This window comes from Panthera leo, chromosome B4 (assembly GCF_018350215.1).
Source record: "Panthera leo isolate Ple1 chromosome B4, P.leo_Ple1_pat1.1, whole genome shotgun sequence".
NCBI lineage: Eukaryota > Metazoa > Chordata > Mammalia > Carnivora > Felidae > Panthera > Panthera leo.
The window spans coordinates 127,190,149-127,218,020 of record NC_056685.1 but is presented as its reverse complement, the minus strand read 5'-3'; the positions used below and the strand labels follow the sequence as shown (position 1 = coordinate 127,218,020).

The 27,872-nt window shown below is 45.0% G+C and overlaps 1 protein-coding gene across 7 annotated transcripts in view; it reads left to right on the top strand.

The window, feature by feature from the left end:
• Nucleotides 1-27,872, top strand: part of SYN3 (synapsin III) — a 461,325-nt gene that overhangs the window by 52,251 nt on the left and 381,202 nt on the right. For all 7 annotated transcript variants that reach the window (XR_006205084.1, XM_042947629.1, XM_042947630.1 and 4 more), the window contains exon 3: nt 7,539-7,596. Coding sequence is in view for 6 of the 7 variants with exons in the window: in XM_042947629.1 (XP_042803563.1) it covers nt 7,539-7,596 (58 nt within the window). In the remaining variant the exon portion in view is untranslated. The remainder of the gene's footprint in view (nt 1-7,538; nt 7,597-27,872) is intronic.

The following is a 27,872-nucleotide window of genomic DNA, read 5'->3' as shown; positions in this document are numbered from 1 at the left end:
TCTAGCTGGGAAACAGACCCAGAAGAGCTAGAATACATATTTATCCTGACTCCTATCTTCTTTATCAGAAGTTGCCAACTAGTAAACTTCATGAAGTCCACAGTCTTATTTTTGGACTTAAATTTTTCTATTTGTTTTAGAGAGGAAGAGAGTGTGCATATGGGGGACAGAGGCAGAGGGAGAGAGAGAATCTTTCCATCCCACAACCTGGGGCTCCATCCCATGTGGGGTTCCAGGATCATGGGATCATGACCTGAGCTGAAATCAAGAGTTGGACCCTTAACCAACTGAACCACCCAGGCACCTCTGCCCCCTAACCCCCAGCTCCCCCTTTCTAAATCAAACACTCAATATTCTCATGGTCCCCTTCTCATCCTCCTTATACCATCTTTTCTTATACCCTTTTCTGGAATGATCAGATATTAGTCACTTGTACCTTGGTATGAATTATCTTTCAGTGTATTACCTTTCCATGGGCATTTCCCCAGCTTGGGCTCTTAGCAGATGCTCATTAAATGTTTGCAGGGGATGGGGGTGGGGAATGGCTTAGCCTTCTAAATGTTGACTAATTCTCTTTGTGTAATAAAGATTGTGGACTTTCAAATATATGTAGGAATGAAGGTGACACAGTGTAGTGTCTTTGGCAAGGAGAGGGGTAAGGACTGAGATGACATTCTAGCCCTATTTCTGCAGTCATGATGAGTGGGTGGCTGATGACTTTGTGTACCCTAAAGGCCTATACTGGGGAGGAAGAGGAGATCCCATGGAGAAGTCCAGGCAGGTTTCCATTAGGCTAAACATGAAGCAGGAGTTTCATTTAGAGCAAGGAAGATACTGCCACCTTCCTCCTCCTCTTGGAGAGAGAAAATGACATGTCACTTCCCCAGGGACACACCCAACAGACTTCAGCCCTCTTCCCATCCTGGTGAAGGTCAGGAGAGAAAGAGGGACATTAAACATCTGCCATGTGTCAGGATATCATTCATGGGCACTTACAAATGAAACTGGGGCTTGGGAAGGTCAATGTCTGTCTGAGGCAGTACAAGGAAATAAATAGAGCTAGACAGGACCTGAATCTGTCTCCAATGCTAGCAGTGCCCATCTACCTCTTTACCTGGAGAGGTGAAGTTCCACCCTCACAGCCCACCAGGGAGTAGCATACTTGCTAGCACGTTTTTGGCAGGTTCCCAGAGTCCTTCAAATCTGCATCCTTATGCTAACCTGAGGGTAGATCTTCCTATCCCTGTTCTACAGATGAGAAGGTAACGGCTTGTTCAAAATCGTGTAGCAGGTACCCCAGCTTCCAACTCAAATCTAGGTCTTCTGTACCATGCCTGCTACTCATTTTTCCTGCACATTTAGGACATGCCCCAGGAAGGTTTGTCCCCTCCCTGAGTACCCCCAGCATCGGCCCAACTCATTTGCCCTTGTCTGTGCCTTTCACACATACACACACATCCAGAGCCTCTCACAGTCATCTTTGTAGCCTTTGGCCTTGGCAAAGAATAGGCTCCAAATACTGGATTGGTTAGTGGATGACCTGGGCCACTTTACCAAGGAAGTGGCTCCTGACCCTTAGACTAGGTTGGGTGTCCCTTCTGTGGGCTGACCTGGATCTTTGGGCTGGTGCCCTGTGTGGTCATTGTCCATTTATGAGTCTCTCCCTCCTGTTAGGTAGTAAGCTCCCTGAGGCCAAGGACTATGTTTTCTTCATACTTACTTCCTTGGAGCCTATAGGCTCTGGCCCATAGTAGTTGATCAATAAATATGTGTTAAGCGTCTTTTGAAGAAGGCTTCCCTGACCAACCTGAGTCAGATCTCCCCTGCTCTTCACATCTTATCATCCATTGTGCATTTTATTCTTACCATTTGTGCATTTGTGCATTTTATTCTTACCATTTCTTTTTCACCTGGTTAGTCTTCTGACTTTTCTGGGAGCATGTGAGCTCCACAAGAGCAGGCACTTGTGGAGCGACCTTTCCTCTTATGCCTAATAGGGTGCCTGGTCTCTATGAGGCCCAGGAAATGGTGGTTAAATAAGGGAGTGAATAGTGACCAGACCTACTCATGAAAATCTCCTTTTCTATTGCTGTCAGAAGCCAATGAGGGGCCATTTGTCATATCCAGTGACTTGGGGCTCTAGTTTCTTACCTGTAGAGATCCCTGTATGGGTGCAAGGGGCCTTGTCATCCTCAGAGGATCCCTCCCCTCCCTAACTCACTGGAGTTGCCTAATTGCAAGGTGGTATGGAGAGGCTGCCCCACCATTGGAGGGTCCCCGCTGGCAGTGGGAAGGGGCCAGGCAGGTTAGTTATTTTTTTCAAGTAAGTAATGGAGCTAGAATGGATCTCTGAATTGGACCTCTGTATTCAAAGGTCCTGCTTTTGCCACACCTCCATCCAACGGGCATGCCATGTGATTCTCATCTTGCTGACTGGGAAAGCCCTGAGCCTGTCTACCTTCAATGATTTCCTGCATGATCCATAGCCCATCTCCCCCTGCTTAAGTCCAGGCCACAAATAAGCAACCAATATGTTGCATCAGAAACATGAGACTCTCCTGGGCCAGATCCCTGCATCCCTGCCCTCCCTCCCTCCTCCTACAGGGGGGACCTGTGGGAAGAGGGCTGTGCCTGAGACAGAACATTCCTGACCCCTCCTCCCTGGGAAGGACATAGCCAAGGCCCAGCCACATTGACTCTACATCCCAGACACATTTATTAGGAGGGTGTCGCTTGGACACAGGTGGATCCTGTTTGTGCTAATTCTCCTCTTCCTTCTGCCCCTGCTGTCGCCATGAAAGAACTGAGTACCCGCTCCTCATAAATCTCATTCACACACCACATCCCGCCTCCCCAAACTTGGGATTTCCCACCCCAGGCAGCGTTGGTTTTATAATATTCTCCTTCCTGGTGCCTCTGATGTGGCAGTAAAATATGAGACCACCCACAGAGAAGGAAGCTTCCTGGAATCAAGAGTTTCCCCCACCCTCTTCCCAAGGCCAAGGCCTTGAGTGATTGGCTGGGATATTCAGGAGCTCATTATAAGAATAAACATATTGGGGCATTAGGAAGAAGTCTGCATTTGGGAGACAGCCTTCGGGCACAGTGAGGCCGTCCGTTTTGCCTGAGGTCAAACAGCCACGCAGTTACAAAGGCAGCAATCCCAGCCCCCAAGGCATCTAGAATTCCAGACCATCCCTACCCTTCCCTCTGCCAGACAGAACTGTTCAGAGGCAGCTCAAGCCTGAATGAGCCCCCGGCAAGGAGGCAGCAGTCTGTGTGGCCTGTCAGGAGACAGACTTCTGACTCCCAGCCAGGCAGGGGGATGGACTGCCTGACCCTCAGCTTCAGCCCAAGTCCGTCTGCCAGGCTCTGCAGTAAACATTCCAGAGATGGGCAAAACAAGTGTTTTTCCTGGGAAGGTGAGGCCTTGTGAAGGCTAGAGCTGCTTGGGTGGTATTCGTATGGTATAAAGTGCTCTGGGTTCTGGTTAGAATCGAGTTGAGGGCTTCCAGTCATTCAGGTTGGACACTGTACAACGACCCCACACTGTAATCAGTGCAGATTTGTAAGTGTATTACAACAGTGTGCCAGTAGATGACAGTAAAGTGTCTTGAGGACAGGATACGTTATGGCTTATCCTTGGAAGACTGTTCATTTACCCAGTTAGCAAACATTCGTTAAACATGTGCCTTGTGCCCTGGCACTCTGTGCCAGACTCCGAATTCATTGAGCACTGACACACAGTATCAGGTTTCCAGGAGCTCGTAGACTAGGTGTATTGGGGCAGGGTACAGACAAACACTGTGCCATTACAACATGGACTGATGCATCCTGTAAAGTACAGGATGCTGTGGGAACCCCAAGGAGGAACACCTAACCCACCCTCATTAGGGGGGCACTTTCAAGGAAAACTTGATAAAGGAGGTGAGCGAGGATCTTGGAGGCAGTCAGGCAGAGAAGAGCAAGAAGCCATCCTAAGCAGAGAGAACAGCGGGTGCAAAGGCTCAGTGGTATAAAGTGTAGGACATGGCTAGGGAGTTGCAGGAAGTTGAGTGTGTCTGTGAGGTGGATAGAAAACTGGAGGAGAAATGGCCAATTTCAGCAGGGTCCTGCTGAATCCTGAAAATCTTGAAGCACAAGATCTAACTCACTGGTGCCACTTAGAGTTTTTATGTATCTTTGAACAGGGACTTCTCCATCTGGAATGTATAGGGACTGATCCCTGCCCTACCTAGTAGGGTCTAATAGGAGGAGGGATATGAAGGTACTAGCAGGCCTTATATACCAACGATGTCTATTTATTATTATCATCATCACTCATCGCTCATTGCACTGATGGAACAGATCAAAAGGAGGTGAATCACATTTGTTTCGTAACCTCCATGAGGGTACAGAGAAAACACTCAATATTTCTTTGTTGTTGTTGATTCTGTTTTAGGCCCTGGGCTGTACACATTGGAGCTTACTATGTGCAGGAACTGTTCTCAGTGCTTTATACATCTTGTCTCAGTTAATCTTTACAACAATGCTGTGAGATAGTTACTGTTACTAACCCTACTTCCCAAATGTGGAAACTCAGGCACATGGAGGTTGAGTGAGTTACCCAAGGTTTCACAGTGAGTGAGTGGTAGAGCTGAGAGTCCATCCATGTGGTTGCCCTGAGTCTACTACCCTCTGTTGCCTTGTTGCATAGAGGATGAGGTGAATTGATCACTACAGGCTTGGCTGTAGATGTTATCACCGCTTGACAAATGAGAAGACCATGTCCTAGAGGGGTTAAGTACCTTGGCTTAGAACATGTGGTGAGTGAGTTGTGTGGCTCAGACTTTGCCCAAACCATGCTTTTTCCAGTATACCAGTGATTGTTCTCATTAGTTACTATTATGAGGTCCCAGGCCCACCTAGTACATCTTTTAAACCTAAGCTAGGGGGAACTTTGCCTTGAGCCACACAGCCTTGACTAGCTGTACCCCTTCTGACAGCAAAGGAGGGCCCTGTGTCAGGACCCCACAAATTGCACCCTTATACCATGCAGTGGATACAAAGAACCCTAGAATTCTTTGCCCAAAGGGACCCTGGCCCAATTCCATGCCCTGTGTAGGCCAGTTCCCTGGTCCATCCTTGGAAGGCATGGCCAAGGAAGAATGGTGGATGGGGGAATGAGTGAGGAGATGGAGTGTGGCCTGTGGGCTGAGCTATCCATGAGCCTGCACAAGAAGCCCAGGTGATTCAGGATTGAGAGGAGGGTGGGAAGAGAATCAGGGAAGACTGTAGGAACCAAGAGGAGGCAGTCCCCATGCCGCCTGGCTCTGGGTAGAACTCTAACAATTCCAAGAAGTTGAAGTTCTGACCCCTCCAGATCATGATGAAGTTGTCTTTGTCAAGGAAGGAAGACAGGCATGTTTTATTTAAATGTTTGCTAGCTTTGTTTATCAATTGTAAATATTAGACATATGATGCACAGGTGTCCGTTTGTTCTCTTGCCCCAGGCCCCCACAGATATGAGAGGTGGACTTATCCCAGTGTCTGAAGTTTGCAGACACTACCTTTAAGGATTCGTGATAAAATTCACAAACTATGTGGAAAGGTTCCCTTTGTATGAGCCTCACTACACATTTTGTCAAACACCAGGTCTGGGAGAGATAACAAAACCATCCTTTCAAGTCACAACAACAGCTCCTATACCACTAAAGTTTTGCATGTCTAAGCCTGTCAACCTAGTAAGAAAAAATTATCTTAATATTAGAGCTATCAGTCAGCGATTTGGGCAGTCTTGGAAAGAGGTGAACTCCACTGGCATTGCCTAAGTGTAGATAGAGACTCTTTGGAAGCAAACAGACTGAAGCTTGGTCAGAGAATCTGTAGGAAGGATTCTTTTTTTCACAAATGGAAGGCTGAAAAAATAGATGGTAACATGGATGTTCCAGGAAAAAGAATAGAGGAAACTAAGAAGATTCTTGGATGTACTACTTACAAATTATTGATTAGAACTCAGTCACATGGCCACCCCTAGCTGAATGGAGAGTTAGGATATTCATTCTTGTGTGTGTGTGTGTCCCAATCTGTAAACTCTCTTATTGTGGGGAAGAGGAGAATGGGTATTGGAACAAAAAGCTGTCTCTGCCCCAGAAAGGTTTATGGAAATGCTTAACACAGTGCTCGGTTTACAGCAAGTGACTAAGAACTATTAGTTTCTCCATACCAAAAATCCAAAAGAGCAAATGGAAACTTTTATTACTTTTGCCTTGTGTGTGGGAGGACATCTAAACCCAGAGTACCCCAACATTTGCTGCTTTTTTTCAGGGTTGAGCAAAAACATAGATGTGGAATTAGAAGTCCAGGACTCTAGTCCCTCAGGCAAAATATTTCGTTTCTCTGGGTTTCAGTTTTCTTTTTTATAGGATGGAAATAATAATGCCTTCTTCATGGTGGTGGTTGTAAGCATTAAATGAGAAAGGCTATATAGGCTCAAGCCTACAGCACAGTTTCTGGCACAGAGTAAATACTCAACAAGTAGGTTTTTTTCCCCATCTATCTCCACTCATTTATTCATCCAGCAAATATTAATTGAGCTCCTACTCTGTGTTAAGCACTCTGGTAGGTATTGGGAGTATTTGTGCCTTACTCTAAGTAGTTGTGTTATAGTTTAGTGACACACAGGCATTAAACACAGTTACCAATTATAACTAACTGTAATTTTAATAAGTACTATGAAAGAAGAGTATGAAAAGAAAGTCTATATGAGAAGAGAGAGGAAGGGGGCCAAGATTATGGTGCTTACTGAGAAAAATGGGCATTTGGATACATTTGGGAAATAACTAGAATGTAGAATCAATGGAGATAGGGAGAGAGAAAGGGGTAACAAGAATGATGTCTATGTTTCTGCCTTGAGCAATGGGTAGATGGGATGCTATTTACTGATAATGAGAAGATAGAAGTAGGGATATAGAGGAAAGATGATGGATGGATGGATGGATGGATGGATGGATGGATGGATGGATGGATGGATAAAAGGACAGATGAGGGCTGCTTCATTGGACAGATGGACAAATGGAGGAATGGGTGGATGGATAGATAATTTATGGAGTATGTAGAGTATAACTCAATACAATAATAAAATAATTCTGCATTATTTACTTTTGTAGGATTCTGTATCTCATTTGATCTTTAAAATAGCCCTTAGAAATAAGTCACACAGATATTATCTTCCTTCTACAGATTATAAAATTGAAACAGGGTTGCCAAGTAGAAACAGAACCTGAGTCTCCAATCTTCCCATCCAGTATTCTTTCTCCTCTTGCACATAGTATATACAAATAATTAGAAAATCATAGTATATACAAATAATTAGAAAATACAAATAATTAGACAATAATTAGAAAAATAATTAGAAAAGTAGTCAAGGTGGGAGGAAAGAGCATGAAGTTACAAATGTGTCTGACATGTGCCCCTGGGGGTAAGGATTTTGAGAGGAGGGAGAAAATAATAAAGCAGTCTGCATCCTTACTCAGTAGTTTTCTTCCTCTCTTTAACAGGGCCAAATACTTTCATGGAAAGAAGGTGAATGGAGAGATTGAAATCCGAGTGGAGCAGGTAGGTTGGAGCTGGGTCTTTCGTGCTGTCGCCCTGATGTTTTCCACAGCAGGAGCCATTCCCAGGAGCAGCCTTGATCCTCATCTTATGTGGCTACCATGAGCCAAGATTACTAGAAAATCCAGGCTTATACCTGGGAATTTTATTACATTTCTTTAGTTTAATGTTTTTTGTTTTGTTTTTTTTTTAGCATCATAACCTTTCTTCAGAGGAAATCTCAAGTAGGAGCCCATTCTACAAACTAGAGACAAGTAGATGTTCTCTGACTAGATGGGCATGGGGAACCCAAAAGTCTGTCTGCTCCATCCTGCTCCGCCTTCCCTATTCTCCCCATGGCCCCCAAGGCATCTCCTTGGAACCAGTTGGACTAGGGAACACAGTGGGTTTGAATCCCAGCTCTCTCATTTAATAGGTAATGGGCAGGTGACTTACTCGCTCTGTGCCTCAATTTTCTTGTATCATTGTTGTTGGGATTAGATGATTTAAAACCTCAAAAGAGGCTAGAATTATGAATACTGACTCTTGTTGTTACTGTTAATATCAGCATCCAGGTACCTCATTTTATGGGGAAAGAAATACAGACTTGTTGAAGGCTATATAGGAAGTCAGTGGCAGAATTAGGACTAGAACTTGTGGTCTCCAGATCTAGGGCTCCTTCCGTTCATTCAGTGAACACTTGTTGGGGGCCTACTAAATGCCACGCATGGTGCTCAGCCTTAGGAGAGCACATCAGAGCATGGGCTCTGGAGCCAGAGTCGAGGTTTGAATCCTGGTGCCACCCCTTGGTTGAGCAGTATTTAAGCTCTTTGCAACTCTGTTTATCTGTACAACTGATTGTTGTACAGCACCAATTTCATTGGTGTAACTCATTGGTGTAATAGCACCAATTTCATAGGGTGACTATGAGGATCAAATGAGTTAGTCCATGAAAAGTACTTGGAACAGCGCCTGGCACATACTGGGCACTTAGTAAATGTTATTCATTTATCATCGTCATAGTATCATCATCATCAAAGACAAATTGTTAATAAGATAGACAAGGTCTCTACTATAAGATGAACTCAGAAAAGTGCAATAAGAAAATAGAGGGGTGTGACATTTTCAGCATTCTTTGAGTTTGGTGTGTTGGAGGAACAGAAAACCTTTCTGAGCATCCAATTTGAGTTGGCTTAGTATTAAAACACCTTAAACTTGAATTTCAATTTGATCTTGTGGCTTTCAAGTCAGTCCAATGTCTACTGGTTTTCCTTCCATGGCAAAGAGCAGGTTATTTTTGTTCACTTAACAAATATTTGTCAAACGTCTGTCTACTACGCTAGCTAGCTAACATGGGGAATAAGGATATAGAGACAGAGGCTCTGTCCCCAAAATTTTGTGGTCTAGGAAGGGAGGCAAGATAAGTCTTCACAGAACCTCATTACAAGTGAAATCCAAGAAAGAGAGGTCCAAATTTGGCGCTATGGGCAGCAGAGACCACAACTAATTGAGGGAGTCAGGCTGGCTCTGAGGAGAGGGTGGTATTTGGAGGGCATCTTAAAGGATGGGTAGGATTTCCACAAGTGGAGGTGACAACATGAAGAGTACATGAGAAGGAAGCAGTGTGAGCAATTTTAAGGAGGCTGGAAGTACAGGTTATGGGATGGTAGGAGTCTAGTTTGGTTGACTTCAAAATAGGACACATCATCTTCCCCTAGCCCCAACCTACTTGTCCTCCCAAGTTCCGTCTCTCAATAAAGAGTGGCACCCTCTAACCTTCCACATTAGCCAGAAGCCTGTACATTCTCCTAGGTGCCTCCCCTCCCTCTGCCACTACACCTATTCAGGGACCAGAACCTGTTGACTGCACAACCCTGTCTCCAGTCCATCTACTTCTTTCCATCCTTACTATCTAGATCCTTGGCTGAACCATCATCAACTCTCATCCAGTCTACCTAATCAATAGCCTTCTAATTCTATCTTTTCACCCACTTCCCATTTATTTTTAGTATTAAAGCCAGAGTGATCTTTCTAAACAAGCAAATAGATTCTTTAAAGTGTTCACTTTTAAATCTCTTCCTCAAAGACTCCTTCTCTGAACCCTCACACCTGGATCTAGATCAGCTAACCTGGTTATTCCCTATCATAACATCCAACTTGGCCTTCCTAGCCCTTATCCATATATTTAGGTGTGGGATTATTTGCATGAGTGTAGGGACAATGACTGTTTGGAACTCTCTTTGTTAAGTAGCACAGGGCCTGGCACATTCTAGAACTGAAGAAATATTTGCAGAATGAATAACTGATAGATTCCACAGATTCCAGGCTGCTTGTCAGTTTCCAAGGGAGATAAATCACTGTTTCTTAATCTTCTCTCAAAAATCTGGGTTTTCCATAAACCATCTGGTAAATGCTCAGTTGCCAATTCAGCTAGCCCTGTCTCCTCCCATTTGTGAAAACCCCAGAGGCATGTTTTAATTTTACCCACTTATCTCAGTGATGCCCCTAGACCCACTTATGGGTACAAAATCTATGAGTAGGAGTCATCAGGAGCATCATTGAGAATTGCCCTAAGAATAACTCACTCAGGGGCTCTGGGGACACTCAGCCAATCAATGAAGGCTACAATCATTCTGGAAAATGTTGGCTAATTTAGAGTCATCCTGATTTCCAGCCATCCCCCTCCATAGAAGCCGGAAGGGAAATTAGCCAGGCGACCAAATAGCAGGTTATTTGCGCATTTTTTCCCTGAAAGACATGCCTTCCTAAACCTATCTTAGAGTCTGAATTGTTTGCCTTTTTCATCTGGATGAATAGGTGGGACACATAAGCAACCCCCCCAGGAATCTCACATGTATCCTCTCGCACTTGGGAAAAGTCTTAGGATGGAAGGCACTGTTTAGTCTGAGCTGGCCTCACATTTTGGAAGTCTGTCTCCCAACGAAGGGCCAAATTAACCAGATAATTGCACTGTCTGGGTTTTGCTGGACAGAGCGAATGAGTTAGTTGTGGTTGGCCTAGAGGAAGCCTCCGCCCCTTCTCTCCACCCTCTTCCCCCCAGTTCAAAAACTGCTTGCCTCAGCTCTTGCAGAGCCACGAATCAAGAAACTCTGAGGAGGCCAAAGGGGGGACTGCATCATGTTGCATTCTATTACCCAGAATGCCCTATTGACTCTGTGGGGCCTCACAGCAGTGTCCTCAGAAGGTCTGAGACGTTCCAGCCAGGGTGCCGGCATGTCAAATTCTCCTCTATTTATATTTGAGGCAAAGGGTCTTTTTCTCCACAGGTACAAGTTACCCCTCTGTGGGACTAAGCAATGAGGTTGATGAATGGATTAATATCAAACAGACTCAGTTCTGAGAAATTAGCAGACTAGGACTTGATGGGACAGAGCCGTGGGTTTCATTCCTTTCTAATAAAGAAAGGCTGCAATTACAATGGTGAGACTTTCCTCCATGATAATAGAGGTACCAAGGCATAAGGAATGCCAATGTCTGCTCTAGCAGATGGAAAGAAAGGCAAGAGAAGGTAAAGAATCTGCCCTTGACTCTAGTGAAGGAAGCTGGACAAAGCCACACATTTACATACGAATGCCAGTGGCTCCCTTTGAGTCCTGCCTTTGTGTGATGTAGGAGTTGGGATGGGGTTAGGTGGATGTGTGTGGATCCCAGAAAAGGCTCTTGATTCAAGTCCTGTTCATCTTCTGCTCTTCATATATTTCCTCAACTCAAATGTCTTATGGAAGCAAAGGTGGGATTTTTCTCTTAAAATAGTTTAAACACTCAACACCATCATGTATATATTTTGCATACCCACGTCAGCCTTCCATCCACAGTTCTTTATGGGACAACCTTTCTTCGAATGGACCTTTGCTGTAGAGATTAACTGTAAAGGCCATGTGACATTTCAAGAAATAATTATCAACAAGATAGAGAAATGAAGGTTGAATGTTAATTCAGATTGGTGAGTTGGGAACAGGTTGAACAGTACCCGGACTAGGAAATGATTACTTGGTAGAGATACACCTTGAGAGAAATACATGTAATGGCTTGCTTAAGGGCTGTGCCCTTGGCTTTGTTCTGTTCCTTAATAGAGACTTATCAAATTACATTTGCTGATGGCTTGAAGCTGAATGAGAGAGAGAATATGCTATATTAAATTAGATACAATCAAATTTCATATTGAAAACATGGAGTTTTCCCTATGGAAAGACTCAGCGGAAGAAGAGCAAGACTAGAAAGACTTAGCTTACTAAAATCACATGAGGAAAGGAAAGACCTAAGATTTGAACAAATTCTTAATATTTGTGGAAGAAGTATAGAGTGGAGGTTAAGACTGGCTTCAGGGTGGATCTCAGCTGTCTGGAGATGAATCTCAGCTCTACAGTATTTTAGTTGTTGACCTTCTATTTATAACATCTCTATGCATGTTTCCTCATCTGAAAAATGAGGATAATAATATCTGCCCCCTAGAGTTTTTGTGTGGATTAAACGAGTCCGTGTAAATTACAAACTTAGCATGGTTTCTGGCACATATATTAGGTTCTCAATAAACTACAGCTAATGGTTGCTGCTCCCCCAAAACCTGATGCTACTTCAGGCTACATTATCAAAGTACAGCATTTAGAACCCAGGAAGGCGATGGTACATAAGCACACATACGCACATACGCACACGCTCTTTCACACACGGCACATGCACACCCTGTCTCTGTCACAATACACTCTGTGACACACTCACACGTGCATGCACACACATACACACACGCAGATACTATGCTAGTCAGACTCTAGTGACAGATCCCATTTTGGTGTCACACCATAAGGAGGTATTCCATGGAATACCTTCCGAGGAGAGTGATTGGTGTAAGTGGAGTCTGACATCCCTGAGCAAAGTGGACCAGCATAAGGAACTGGAGACGTTTAGTGCAGAGGCAGAGCAGGCTTTGGTAGGATCCCATTTGCTCTGTGCAGAGTATCTGTCATCTGAAGGAGTAGGTGAGATAGTAAGTTACTGTATGTTGAATACTTGCAAGGTAAGGCTGAATGCTTTTCATTGTTGGGATGACACTGTCATTGCCTCCATCTTACAGAAACTGAGGCTCAAAGGGAATAAGTAGCTTTCTCAAGGTTGCCCGACTTTTAATTGGCAGGATCCTGTCTTTGAACCCAGGCAGCCTGACTTCGGGGCCCTCCTACTGTCTATTACATTTTTCTGCCAGTGTGCAGATGTCAAGGGCAATAACCAGATATGTTGGTTAAGTCACTTCACATGCATAACCTTATTTCATTCTCACCACCACCCTTTGAGATGGCTGCTATGAATGGCTCCCCCATTTGGCAGATGAAGAAAGTGAGGCTCAGAAAGGTTAAATACCCTGTTTGAAATGAGTGATAAAGGAGGAATTTGAACCCAGGCTTCATGTGCAGGTGTGCTGAAAAACCACCCTAGATTCTCTCGCTAGGATTAGAGTTCAGTCTAATAGTACAATTCTACAAGAACATGGATTTCAACTTGCTCTAAACAGAAACTATTAATCAGTAGAGTAATGATGACTGGGCCATGCCCCTTGGGTAGGTGGGGAGTTCCAGCAGAAACTGGGTGGTTATTGTTGGGAATATTTCACAGGAAATTTATGTACCTACTAGGAGATGAACCTTTATTATTTTTCTCTTTTATTTATATTTTGGGTAAAGGTAATATATACATATAGCCAAAAATTGAAAAGGTAAAAAATGGTATCTGATAAAAAGTCTACCTCCAACCTTGCCCCTACTAATCTGTTTTCTTTAACCATTATTAACCAGTTCATTTAGCCACTAGTTTCTTGGGCAACTATCTGTTTTTTTCCAAAGTTTATTTTTTTTATTTTGAGAGAGAGAAAAAGCATGAGTTAAGGAGGGACAGAGAGACAGAGAGGGAGAGAGAGAGAATCCCAAGCAGGCTCCGTGTTGTCAGCATAGCCTCCAATGCGGGGCTTGAACCCACAAACCATGAGATCATAACCTGAGCCAAAGTCAGATGAGATTTTTAATTTTTTTTTTAACGTTTATTTATTTTTGAGACAGAGAGAGACAGATCATGAATGGGGGAGGGGCAGAGAGAGAGGGAGACACAGAATTGGAAGCAGGCTCCAGGCTCTGAGCCATCGGCCCAGAGCCCGACGCGGGGCTCAAACTCACGGACCGCGAGATCGTGACCTGAGCTGAAGTCGGACGCTTAACCGACTGAGCCACCCAGGCGCCCCTCAGATGAGATTTTAAATGCAATGATCAAATATACATATATGTGTATTTTCCTTTGTTTTTCATAAATAGCAGTTTGTTCAAAAAACATTAACCACTATAGATATTTCAGAAGAAAATTTAATGGGAGGATTGATTCCAAATGGTTCAAAAGGGAAAATCATATCCAGAGCCACAACAGCCCTGCATTCACTGCTGCTGTTGTCACTACCACTATGGCCAGTGGAGAACCCAGAGCCTGTGCTCCCACTGATGCCGTAGGAATTGCCACCAACCTGCTGTATCTGCTGAGGCTGTTGGGGAAGCTTTCATAACTACCACCAGAAGCAGAATGATTGCTACCTCCTTCCTAACTTCAACTCTTGCATAAATGGCTCCCATTGGTAGAAATTAACTGGAACCATGTGGCAAAAGAATCTGGGAAGTATAGATTTAGGCTTTCAGCCCCCATAGTGCAGGAGACAAGGATGGGTGTGGGACTGGGTGGCAATAGACAGTGAACAATAGTCTATCCCTTTAGCTGTTCAAAGTCCACACATACTCATCTGTTCTGTTCCGTACCCTTTCTCACTTAATGTATCCGGTTGTGATTCTGCAAGAGTATGTGCAGAGCTGCCTCATTCTTGTTAATGATTGCCAAGGGTGCTGTCATATGGATATCCAATAATTTATATTTCATAATTTTACTAATACAAATAATGCCGAACTTATGTCATTTCAAACATTTGGTAGCGTATCCATAGGATTACTTCCTGGAAATAGAACGAGCCCCAGGAGTATTGTATGCCGTGGGTGCTGTAATGCACCTTGAGGAATAAAGGACTTTCCCCAGCTGCTGGCATTGCTACCAGAAGCCAGCTCTCAGCAGTCAGCCCTCTTTTGGAAGTGCCTCAGGTGAGGAGAGCTGACTTGTCCAAGCTCACATCTCTTTCCTGGTGGCAGCCACATTCAGTGGCTGGACAGTATGAAGACCTTGCCCATTTACCTCAGTTTGGGACAACTCTGAAAGAGTTGAAGCTCCCAGCTCAGAGCTCTTTGGTGAGATGGCAGTGCAGCCTGCCTTCTCCTTCCCCCCAGTGCTGCTTTCTTCCTCTTATTGCCCATCCAGTGATGGTGATCCTCGGAGTGTTCCCTGATGGACCTCCCGTAGGCTAGTGTCTGTCTCAGAGTGTACCTCCCAGTGTAAGTATACACTTACCATTATGATAGCTATTGCCAAGTTGCCCTCCATAGAAGCTGTATAGATGATCTGTAAGACCCTTCTGGTGTGGAGTTCTAGGAGTGTGATTGATCCATGGTTTCTGGGGTCCTTCATGCACAGAATGCTCTCCTGGTTTCAGCCAAGCATTGATGCTGAACTCTGAAGTGCTCCATATTTTGCTCTTCCTATTTGACCTCCTTGTGTTTGAAATTCACCAGAGCTTGGCATTTCTCTGCAGGGCCTGAGTCCGGCAGAACCCTACCCGCTCTGATCCACTAAGCCTTGTTTTGTTAACACAATCCTGCAAGATTTATTTGTTTGGCTTGGCTTACCCTGACCTCAGACGTTCTGTTTTGTATTATTGTTAAAAGCGTGCAGGTCTCCATGGAGGCCTTTTTCTTTTCAAATCTAAGAACCAGCTGGGGGAATGAAAAAAGCAGGTGGGACACTAGGGAGTATTAGCTGAAACATAACTCATTAGAGGAGCAAGTGTCTCTCTTTTTAACCATGGCATTGATTAACATGGGTGAGTTTATCACCATCCTGGCTCTACATTTAGACTCACCAATTTAAGGCCGTAGAGAAATGGAGAAACAATAGGAATGGTGATGGTGGTTAACTTTGAACATTTTCTGTATGCTGGGTGTCATGTTAAATGCTTCCTGTGCCTTAACTTATTCCACACAGTGTGCCTGTTGGTGAGGAAGCTGAGGCTCAGGGAGCTTAAATAAATTGCCCAGCCAGGTCACATAGCTTGTATGAATGTCCTGCAGCTGGGATCTGAACCTGGGTCCAGCTGTCTCCAGGGTCCTGCTTCTTAACCAAAGTAGATCTATCAGAGTATATGTTGGGTCTTGAATTTGTCTTCAACGAGTTTTTTTGTATTTCCTCTCTAACCCAGGTTCCTCGAGCACGTAATCCCACCGTCCTTTCCCATTTCACCCTACTCTTTTGATCTGCTGGGTAAATTACAAATTAAGAGATGTCCTTCCAGCCACACTCTTCCTTTCCTTACTAACCTGGATGGCTCTTACTTATCATTTGATGTTTCTGGCTTATTGCTGGATAGTTCCCCTGTTAATAGTTCTGCTTGTTCATTGTTCCCCCCGCCCCAAGAGCAAATGTTTACTATTTGTCTCTAAGTGTAGCTGTACACTTTGGACTACATGAAGTGCATATTAGCTCCAACTGGAGCCAGACCACCTGGGTTTGAATCCCAACTCTGCCACTCCCTGAGCAACCTTGAGCAACTAACTTAACTTCTCTGTGCTTCAATGTCCTCATATGTAAGATGAAAGTAATAGTAGTAATAATAGCAATCACAAGATGTACCTACAGAGTTATACAATCAAAGTAAATTACCACATGTAGGGCACTCAATGCAGAGCCTGGCATATAGAAAGTGCTAAGCGTTAGTAGCTAGTCTTACAATCATCTTTACATTGTTAAACACATCAACAGAATGATTTCTAGGTGTCAGTCTCTGGGATTATTCAGAAATGCAGAGTATATAATCCATGCTTAAAGAAGTTTGCTGTGTAGTTGGAGGGGTGGGATAAGAAATATAAAATGTCCATGTGTATGTGTGTGTTTTTTTATTATTTACATATATGTCCAATCATATTTCCCCAAAACATAATGGCATTCAACTGGGATCTGGTGCAAACTTCTAACTTTTCCTTGATAGCAAATATCCTGGTAGAGGTGTTCAATAAATGTTGAGTAGATGTGTGAGTGAATGGGTGGTGTGGTACAATCATAGTACGGTGGGGCTAGAAAGAGACCTTGGGGATCATGTAATCCAACCTGCTTGTTTAACATCTGAGTTTCAGAGCAGGGAAGTAACTGTACACAGCACACACATCACATTATGGCTGGAGTCCAGTGTAGAGACACCAGGCTCCCGTCTCCCATGTCACCATCTTTCCTATTACATCTCCACCTGCCAGTGTTATTTTTGTCTTCCGCTTTTAAGAAGCCATTAGGCCCTTCTGATGGTTTTGGTAGCAAACAAGTTAATCTCATTCTCTAGTTGTGAAGTCTGTATTTTCCACATTTACCTGCAAAAGGCCTTCCTGTGGGGGCAGCCATGTCTAGGTTGGATGCTGAGCCACAGGGGATGGCCAAAGGCGAGCCCCAAATGAGGGCCGGGGCGAGGGGATATTGAGGGGGCAGGTGGATATTGAGACTGTGGCTGCATGAGCCCTGCTGATTCTAAATACAACACAGACTGCTTTATCACTTCGCGGCCCACCTCCCTGGTTTAGCTGTACTACTCAGCTCCTTAATCAACAATGAGAAGGCAGGAGCCATGAGAATGGAAGCAAGTCGATCTTCTCATGCTGGGCAATCCAGCTCATAGTTCTGTAGCCTCTACCTACTATGTGTGGTCACTTACCCTTCCTCACTGCCACCTCCCTCCATCAATATCTCCTCTGCCCCCTGTTAGTATCATGGATGAATGAGACTCCAGTGGAAACTAAGGAGCAGTTTTGAAGGAGAACTAAATAAACCCTTTAATTTCTTGAGGGCTGTGTATTAAAACAAATACACACAACTTGACTTATCTCAACCCTCTCCTTAATTCAAGAAACACATACTGAGCACTTGCTCTGCCCTTGGCCTTAATGACAGAGCTTTCCACTCTCACAGTGGAAAGATAGACAGTGGGGGGCAGTGACTGTAATGTGTCAGAGACCTTTGCAAAGCCTAGTGAGCACTAGGGAGAAGAGGGATCACCACCCTTGCCTTGGAACATTCTTAGGAAAGGCTTCACAGAGAAGCTAATACTCTGTGGGGGGTTGGGGAAAATAATTAGCTTTGTATCAGGCTGCAAAGGAAGGAGATATCAGGCCTGCCAGCTAAAGACTGCATTTTAGGGGCACCTGGGAGGCTCAGTCAATTGAGCATCTGACTCTTGATTTCAGCTCAGGTCATGATCCCAGGGTCATAGGATCAAGCTCTACATCGAGGCTCCACCCCGAGCACAGACCCTGCTTAAGATTCTCTCTCTCAATCTCTCTCTCTCTCTCTCTCTCTCTGTCTCTCCCCCTCTGTCCCACTTATACACTCTCTCTCTAAAATAAAATGATAATAATAATAATAATAATAATAATAATAGGCATGTTTTAAATCTTAGTTTGTCACAGATGGGGAAAATGACCAGACTATAGGGTGCATGAGAAGGGGGAATGGGAAATAAAGCTAGAAAAGAAGACAGAGAATAGTTTCATCAGGATGGGCTTTGTGTGGCATGGCCTATCACTGGAAATCATGTCCTAGAGTCAGTGAGGACATACTTGTTAGATTTTTAAGTCATGGAGTGATGTGATCAGGTCTTTGTTTCAGGATGAACATGCTGATAGTAGTTTGGAAGATTAGCTGGGTAGGAGTGGTGGCCTGAGACTGGAAGCAGAGAAGCTCAGCTCTGGGTTGGGTGAAAAAGGCATCTTATCCTTGAATATTGTGCTTGGGGCTGAGGTTCAGGGAAAGGACTTGGTAACTATCCAGTGAATGCATGTCAGTCCCTGCCACATGGTCTTTAGCTTCATTCTGTACCTGCAACTTGCATTTGAAAGGGGAAGAGATGACCTATTTTTTCTTTAAAGCAGAGACGATGGAACCAGAACCACATGATGTGTTTGCACTGGCATCCCATAAAAGCAAGCGCTGTCAACCGCTTCTTATTCACCACCTTTGTCAGCCACTTGCCCTGACCCATTTCACCCCCACATTCCAGTTTACTCTCAGTCTGCCTAATCTCTGGCCTTGTGATGCCTTCGACTGCTTATGATCTCCCTCCTCTGCCCCCTCCTCCCGACTTCTGCCCCTCCTCATACCCTCTCCAGCTTTGACCTTCAGCTTTTGCTCGGCCACTCTTTACATTTACTGAGCCGGCTCTGCTGTCCTGTCTACCATTTGGGGTCTGGCCCACTCCCTGATGAGAGGACCTCCCCCTGGCTTTTCACCCTGACTCTGCCAACAGCCCCTGCCCGGATGTGCTTACACACAGGATTTCAGCCTTGCATTTTAGTAGAATCCAGGGTTATTAATTAACCCAGGGTGGAGCCTATTATGAAACATCCCAGAAAGCTGGAACAGACCAAAGGGACTTCTGAACTCGCAGCAGGGAAAAATGCCTTTTAATTGACTGGGATGACTTCACCACAAAAATCTGTCTAGCTGTTATGCTAAACTGGAAACTAATCTATTAGATTGTCTAAGGAATCTCCCAACCCGCCCTGACCAGAATCTCCTGAGGAGAGAAGCCAGGCCCGCACATAAACAGGACTTCTGCTTTGAAATGGATTCTTTTGGATCCTACCCAGACTGGCTACATTTTCCAATCCTTGAGTAAAAGAGGGGATGCTGATACCTGAGAATGAGTTCATATGTCCTACCATGTCTACCTTTAAGATCACATAGGAGCTATTCTAAGGAGCTGCTTACTTTAGAATTCAGCCCAGGCTGAACCTCTCTGGGACCACTTCTTTCAGGAAGTTTAGAGAGTGACATGAACGAATTTCCATGGATGGTGCTGTCCTGGGCTTGGAAGGGATCGATGGGAATAGCCACTGTCTGATCCCATGCTTACATGGCATGTGTACACTAAGCACTTCATATGGATTAGTTCATTTAATCCCCATCGCTTCCTGTGAAGGTAGGTATTAACATGTTTCCCCATTCTCTAGCTGAGGAAACTAAGGCTAAGAGAGGTTATAAGGGGGCACAGCTTACAAGTGGCAGAGGCGGAATTCACAGTTATCCAGATGCTATTTTAGGGGGCAAGGTGTATTACAGAGAAGTAAAGTCTGGGCAAAACGTGGTGAATTTCTTCTCATGTGTAAAGGGCTGGCTTGTGTCTGAGACTTGTTCCATGGGACTCAAGCTTGGCCTCCAAGGTCCTCTGTGAGCTAGTCGCTGCCTACCTTTCTTTCTTCATCCCCTTCATTATCTAACTTAGGCTGTAGTCCCAGAAAACCCCTGGTAGCTCCCCACCCATCCTAACACTACCGTCTTCGGTCTACATCCCATCCATGCCTGTGCTTATGAAATCTCTCCTCCTAGGACATCCTTTCCCAAATTTTGCTGCAACGTCTTCAAGATTTAGCCTTGGCCTTGTTTCTGTTCTGCTTCCCCTGACCACCCAGGGGAGGCAGGACCAGTTGCCCCTTATCCATGCTCTCACACAAGCATTTCTACCATTTTCTACCATTACACTTACCAGATTGCTTTGAGGTTACTAGTCCACCGGCCTGTCACTCCCTTTAGAGAACATGGACAGTATGTTTATTCATTCTATAAATATGTATTCAGTGCCTACTATGTGCTAGGGCTACAGTGGTGATTGAAAACAGATGTCTCGAGGAACCTGGCTGGCTCAGTCAGTTAAGCCTCCGAATTCAGCTCAGGTCATGATATCGTGGTTCATGAGTTCGAGCCCCACATTGGACTCTGTGCTGACAGCTCAGAGCCTAGTGCCTGCTTCAGATTCTGTGTCTCCCTCTCTCTCTCTGCCCCTCCCCTTCTCACACTCTCTCTATCTTGCTCAAAAATAAATAAACATTAAAAAAATTAAAACAAAAAACACAGATGTGGTCTCTACTGGATAGAGCTTAAAATCTAATGGAGAAGACAGATACGAATCGCATAATCAGTCTCTCTCTCTCTCTCTCTCTCACACACACACATACACACCATAATTACAAATTGATTAGGAGCTGTGAAAGAAAGATACACAGTGTTACAGGAGCATGTGGTGGGTAGGCTGCCACTGGGTACTTATTCAGGTACTTAGTAGATGCTCCAAGTACCCAGATACATAATCTGGCATCATTTCATATCTCTCTAACTTCTCTGTGGTAAGGAAAAATCAAACAGTGACAGGGAAAATATTGGATCCACCATAAGAACTTCCCCGGAGATAGACTTACCAAAATACCCTATTGTCTGGTAAATGACACAGGTAAAGCACTAGTCTGACATGAATGATACACGTAAAGCAATGATACATTACAATACAGGTAAAACATGCTTGAGTGAGCACGACGTGCCAGCCACTGTCTGAGAATTCATGTAATCTCCCCACAACCCCACCAAGGAAGTACTGATGGAAATAAGACCCGACAGGGTAAGTATCCTGCTGATGGCCCCACAGCTGGTAGGCGGGAGAGCTGAGATATGGAAGCTCCAAAGATGCCCTGGAGCCCACACTGCTGACCCTACATCTCACCGCCTCTCACCCTTCTATAGAACTGGGGCTCATCAGGCACACTTCCTCACCCAAGGTTGTGGTGCTGGTGAGACAGAGAGCCAAACTATGCCCACCCTGTCTCTTCTTTTCCAAGTCTGGCTTTGGAGTTTCTAGGGGAATGGGCGCCTGGGTGGCTCAGTCAGTTAAGCATCCGATGCATGATTTTGACTTAGGTCATGATCTCACGGTTCGTGAGATTGAGCCCCATGTTGGGCTCTGTGCTCGCAGCATGGAGCCTGCTTGAAATTCTCTCTCTCTCTCTCTCTCTCTCTCTCTCTCTCTCTCTCTCTCAAAATAAATAAATAAACTTAAAAAATAAAAAAAAAGAATGGAGTTCCCAGGGGAAGAACTTGGCAGTGATAAGAAGGCAGCACCAGAGAGGAAGCGGAACTGAGCCTCATCTGGGGGCATCAAGGGTTGCGCTTTGTAGGTTCTGAGTGCGAATTCAAGGAAAGAAGGAAGATTATTACTGCAGGTCAGCTGTGTGCTCCTCGTCAGCCTCATGCTTCCTGCATGCTGCTGTATTCAGCCCTTCAGCAGTGCCTATGGTGTGAGTCTCATTATTGTCCTGATGAGGAAACTGAGGCCAAGAGAGGTGAAGTAGGTATTTGTGTAGTTAGTGGCGGAATTGCTACTGGAACCTATATCTGCCTGTTCCAAAAGCCCATAATTTTCCCCTTAACTCACCCATTGCCCAGCCAGCCCTGGAAAAAAAAAAAAAAAAAAAAGGCTTGCGACGTCTGGCCTAATGCAGTTTTTCAGATTGGTTTTCTTGGAGACCATGGATAGCCCATGTGGGTTTTCTGAGCTCCCTGTATCTGTGTTGCTGGTACCTTTCTTTGCTCCCTGAGCAACAACCCTGAAGTTCCCCTCATGGGCTTCTGGGTGGGTTCTTAGCCTGTTTAAGATGGAATTGAACCAGGTGACCTCCCCACCCACCCCACCTCAGGGCCTACATTCTGTCCAGACAGGGAGGAGACCGGCAGCCCACCCCTCTGGCTGCCAGGAAAAGCAAGGGAAACAGACGGGTGAATCTCCCCTGGCGGGGCCAGCCACACACCAGGAACCCTAACTTTGCATTCATTGGACAGAACCAGGTTTTGATCATTTGTCTTCATTTGCTTATTCTCGTGCAGCTGCGTTGGTCTGTCTGGCTCCCTTTGCCCTCCTCGGTCCAGGCTCCTCCATGTCTGTGGGATGAAGGCCAGAGTCCTTAAGCAGCCCCATGGCTCTTCCCAATCAGGCACCGGCCTGCCTTTCTCACCACCTCTCTTTTCCTCTTTCTGCTCAGTGGTGCCCCCGAGAGTCCTTGGAGGAGCCAATATTTAATTTCGATGGTCTCTTGTTTACAGCAGCTTTTCTCTTAGGTTCCACATCTCGCTTTCCAAAAATGTGATTTCTATGAATATCTATCCATCTGTCTCTTCTTCCATTCCTATACCTTTTTATTTATGTGTTCACCTTCTCTCTAAAACCTAGGTCATGCTCCACTCCTTTTTTGTGGTCTCTAATAGTTTAGAACTAGCCTTCTTTCCCCTAAACACCTTCATGAAATTTAGTATTTCATAGTACCAATAATAGTGATAATATAAGGACTCCCATATATTAAGCATTTGCTGCATACACACACATACACACACGCATGCCTGACACTCCACCAAGATTTGCTATACATACCCTCCCTTCATCCTCACAGTGGCCTTGTAAGTTATCTGTTACTATCACAGGGGAAGAAATGAGGATTCAGAGAGGCCCAGCAGAGCAGCTTTCAGTTGGCAGAGTCATGATTCGACCCCTGGTTCCCAAGCAGCCCATACCCTATTCTCCTAACTCCCACTGCAACCTCACCCCTCATTTTGGGGGATATGAATCTGCTGTCCCTTCTGGTTTCTTCTAACCCTCACTTTAATTGTCCTTCGCTATATATTTATTGGGGAATGACATTAAGATTCTGAAGTAAACAGGCTCATTTTTACTAATTCTTATTACTATTCTGTATTTTACTCACGTGGAGGAAAATTTTTTGTTGCCTTAGAAGAAAGAAGAAATATTTTGGGGTGCATGGGTGGTTCAGTCGGTTAAGCATCCGACTTCGGCTCAGGTCATGATCTCATGGTTCATGAGTTCGAGCCCCATGCCTGGCTCTGTGCTGACAGCTCAGAGTCTCGAACCTGCTTTAGATTCTGGGTCTCATTCTCTCTCTGCCCCTCCCCCACTCCTGCACATGCACACACTCTTTCTCTCTCTGTCTCTCAAAAATAAATAAATTTAAAAAAATTGTTTTAAAAATAAAGAGATATTTTGAGGCAATTTGGTGTGATGGATGAAGCTATGCCTCAGATCAGAAGAGCAAGGGATCAAGTCCTGGCAGTGCCTCTTATTACCTGTGGGACTTGGGGGATGTGACTCAAGGTTCTAAACTTCAGTTTCTTTACCCACCAAATGGAGAGATCATAGCACTACTACTGTGTTCAGCACACTGTAAAAATGTGGTCCATTTTCATTAAATCAGAGGGGACCCTGGATCTAGGTTGATTATTTGTAAAAGGAGGAACTGGCCAATGTTTGGAGCGCTTTCTACCTGCCAGCTCTCCCCAGCCCCAACAGATACCACTGCTCAATGAAGGCATGCTTCCCAGCCGAGCTTAGGGCAGCCTCATTATTCTCCACACAGCAACCAGAGCTGGCAATAAAATGAAACCCATTGGGTGACCCCAAAGGAACTTTCAGTTCTCACATTCTGTGGGTTTGATACAAGCCTACTTAAAAAGGATTGTAAATTAGGGATAAGATGGTTGGATCCTGGAAAGATAAGCTCAGTTAATAAATATACGATGGGAATGAAACCAAGAATACTGAACAACAGACCTCTGAATTTTCTTCTGGCGATCTGTAACCTGGAGTTGTCTACAGGAACAACTGTTTTCTGGTTATACCCCTTAGACCCATAGTGTAGGAATACCTGGGGGTGCAAACTACTGAGCATCTTTGGAAAGGCGGGGGAGGGAGGGGGGGAGGGAGGGAGGGAAGGAAGGAAGGAAGGAAGGAAGGAAGGAAGGAAGGAAACAAGGAAGGAAGGAAAGAAGGCAGGCAGGCAAGCAGGGAGGGAAGAGAGCTTAAGTCATTCCTTCTTCTCTATCAATAATTCCCAACCAGGGGCGATTTTGCCCTCCGAGGGACATTTAGCAATGCCTGGAAACATTTTTGGTTGTCACAAGATGGAAATGCTGCTGACGTGTATGGGTAAAGGCCAGGGACATCTTACAATACACAAGACAGCCACCTGCAACAAAGAATTATCCAGCTCAAAATGTCAAGGTGCCAAGGTGGAGAAACCCTGTTTTAGAGAGAAACAACTCAAAGATGACCTTTTGTGCAGGGAGCCCCATGGTTCCCTAAAGACAGGTGATAGCAGTGTAGTGTATGATGGTGTGGGTTTCCCAGACCAGACCTCTCCAAAGAAGCTTCACCTTCACACTCCCTTTCAGTCAGCACAGTAGCATTGGGACAAGGACACGGCAGGGACCTTCTCCCCCATTCTTACCTGACAAAGACACTGAGGCCGAAATTCCTGTGATTTCCCCAAGATCGCACAGCTGAATGTTCCAAGAATGGAATTGGACCTGGGTCTCTCTTAGCCCATGCTGTGTGATTTTGCAACACAACCCCACATAATAAATGTGTCTCCTGGCTTGTACCAGTAACCCAGCAGAGGCCTAGAGTCTGTTGAAATCCTGAAAGGCTGGACCAAGCCTATTGTAAAAGTACTCAGGATTTGTTTTAGTTAAGTATGGAAAGATGACAGAAATAACTTACATGAAAGATGAAGTTCATTGTGTTCATAGTCCCCTAAAAGCAGGAGGCATAGCTTGCCACGTTTGGGGACCACATGAGGAAGCACCATGGCCAATCAGGAGGCAGAGGGAGCTAGGCGAAAATGTGGGCAAGAGCCTTTATTATGGATTTGCAGGAAGGAAAGGGCTAGCAGGGCAAGCAGCCTTAGGACTGACTAGTTGGAATAATTTCAGCAGGCTCTAGGGTGTAGGGGGCTGTCCCTGATTGTCTGGAACCTAGCCTTTGTTGGTCTTAGAGCAGGGGGATAGTGGCCTGGAGTGTGAGAACCTGGTAGAGCAGGTAGTTAACCCCCAGGCTCTGGATTGGTTTCGGCTTGCATTTGAAAGACACTGTCTATGGAGAGTTGTTTACCATCTCTAGGAATTGGCTAACCGGGAGAGGCAGTCTTTCCAGGGTCAGCAAGTCCTCAAGATGTGAAAACATCAGAATATAGAAAATAAGACATGGCTAATACACCTGTCTAAGTCCCAAGCCTCATCGCGCTGTAGTTTTTTTCATAGTATTTATTTTATTTGAATTATTTTTAACGTTTATTTATTATTGAGAGAGAGACAGAGCATGAGCAGGAGAGGGGCAGAGAGAGGCGGAGACACAGAATCCGAAGTAGTCTCCAGGCCCTGAGCTATCAGCACAGAGCCCCACTCGGGGCTCAAACTCACAAACCATGAGATCATGACCTGAGCCAAAGTCGAACACTTAACTGACTGAGCCACCCAGGCGCCCCTTTTTAATAGTCTTTTAAAAACAAACTCTTTTATTTCCAATTAAATCTTATATAAAACCCCCAAATTTAAGCAAATTAAAACATAAAAATTACTGCTCTGTTTGATTCATAGCTGGAAAACCCTGAATCCTTTGAACCTCCAGAAGGTGACTAAGGCCCCTCCTTAGACTGCCTCTTTGGAGGTAATTCTCCTGCTGTCATCCTACCATGACCTCCAGGCCTGCTGTTCCCCTTGTCTCAGGTACTGCTCTGGGTTGCAAGAAGCCTAGTGAAGTAGCTAAGAGCAGGGACCCTGGAACCAGACTACTTGTGTTCACCTGGTCTGTAACCTCCCAGCTGTGTGACCTTGGGAACTGCATGTAATCTCATTGCACCACAATGCTCCCAGGTATAAAGTGGGCATAATAATTAGACGACCTCCCTTAAGTGGTTACTGCCCTTCGAACAGTGCCTGGCACATAGGAAGTGCTTAAAAACTGTGATACATTTTAATCCTAATATAAGTATAATTAATGATATGAAATCATAAATATCATTATTATATTGCCACCGGAAATACCAATTGTATTCATACAGCTACCTCATCTAGTCCTATTACAGTTACTTTTGTTGGTGCTTCTCCAAAGACTACAGTCACTGATTCTTCTACTTTAGCCTTTGTTGCTGCTGCTTCTCCTACTTTTGTTCCTACCGGGATAAACCATTTTCATAAACCATTGGGCATTACTACCGCCAAGTGAAAGTAATGTCAGCCAGGTTCTTAGAGTTAAAGCAGGTGTGAAGGTGTAGAAAAAGACATGAGCCATCACTGCTGGGCCACCACAGACACACTCATCCTGTTTCCCTTCTACCTTTGTCTGTATTCTCCTTGCTGTTGGTTTAGGGGGAGTTATTTATGAAGTCATGTGGGCCACCAATGAGGTTGTATGTGTGATTCTAAGCTTATGAGGTGTTTTCCCTGAGCCTGCAAAGTCAGAAATGACCCATTAAAATTCTTGGTAGTGCCTGACATGTGTGTGAGTGCCATTGTGAGTCAGCAGCTCAGAGGGCCACTCTGCTCCCTGGAAGTGGGCAGAGAACCCTCCTTGCCTTGGCTTCTTGACATGGAAATGCCTTGACTGCAGGTGGCTCTTTTCCCTGACACTGTCCCTTGCACTCCCCATTTGGGGATTCGGTTCAGGTTGGCTCTGAGCCTTATCTGGATCACGCTGTCTTGGAACTACTGTGGCCTCTTGGGAAGACAATGATCATCTAAGAAGATGAACTTGGCCTCTAGAAACAAGAGTCCCTATTGAGGAAAAGGAATCAAGGAACAGCTCCTTTGCAAGGAGAAAGTGGCCCTTGGGCTCCCCCTTTCCTGAGCCCCGCCTTAATTTGGAGATATTTCACAGTGGAGTTTTGAAGGGGTGACTGGTTCATACCAAGCTGCCTTAAATGCTTGGAGCAGAAGCCTATGGGGACTTGCAAATCAACCCCGGGAAGAGAAATTAGCTATGTCTTGTCTCAGAACTCCCAAAGCCTGCTCCAAAATAAACACATAAGCTGTGCCGGCAGGGAAAGCTTAGGCCTTTTTTCTTCTTCATTTTAGAAACTCCATGTGTGCATTATTTTAAATAGGCGCCAGCACACGAGGCCCTTTTAACAAGATTGAAAACAGATGGGGCCTCAGGCTGTTCAGTAGCTCTCAGAAACGAACATGGGAAGTGCTAAGCCATCTCGTGTCCAGGCGACGTTCATCTTCTTCTTGAAGCACAAGTCCGCCAGGCCTCTCCTGCACAGGGAAAACGAATCTGCTTCCTGCGTCAGGTCTGTCAGCCAGGGGAAGGAAATCTCTCCTTTCACTGCATTTACCCGTGTTTGCATTTACTTAACCCTTTGGCAGCTTGGGAGAAAGGAGGATGGGGCTACCCTTGGAGGCCCCATGCCTCTGGAGCTGGGAGCTTTGGGTTTACCTTCCTTACTATAAATGGGATGATGACCTTTCATGGTTCACATCTCTCTGAAGGCTCCCAGGCTCACTCC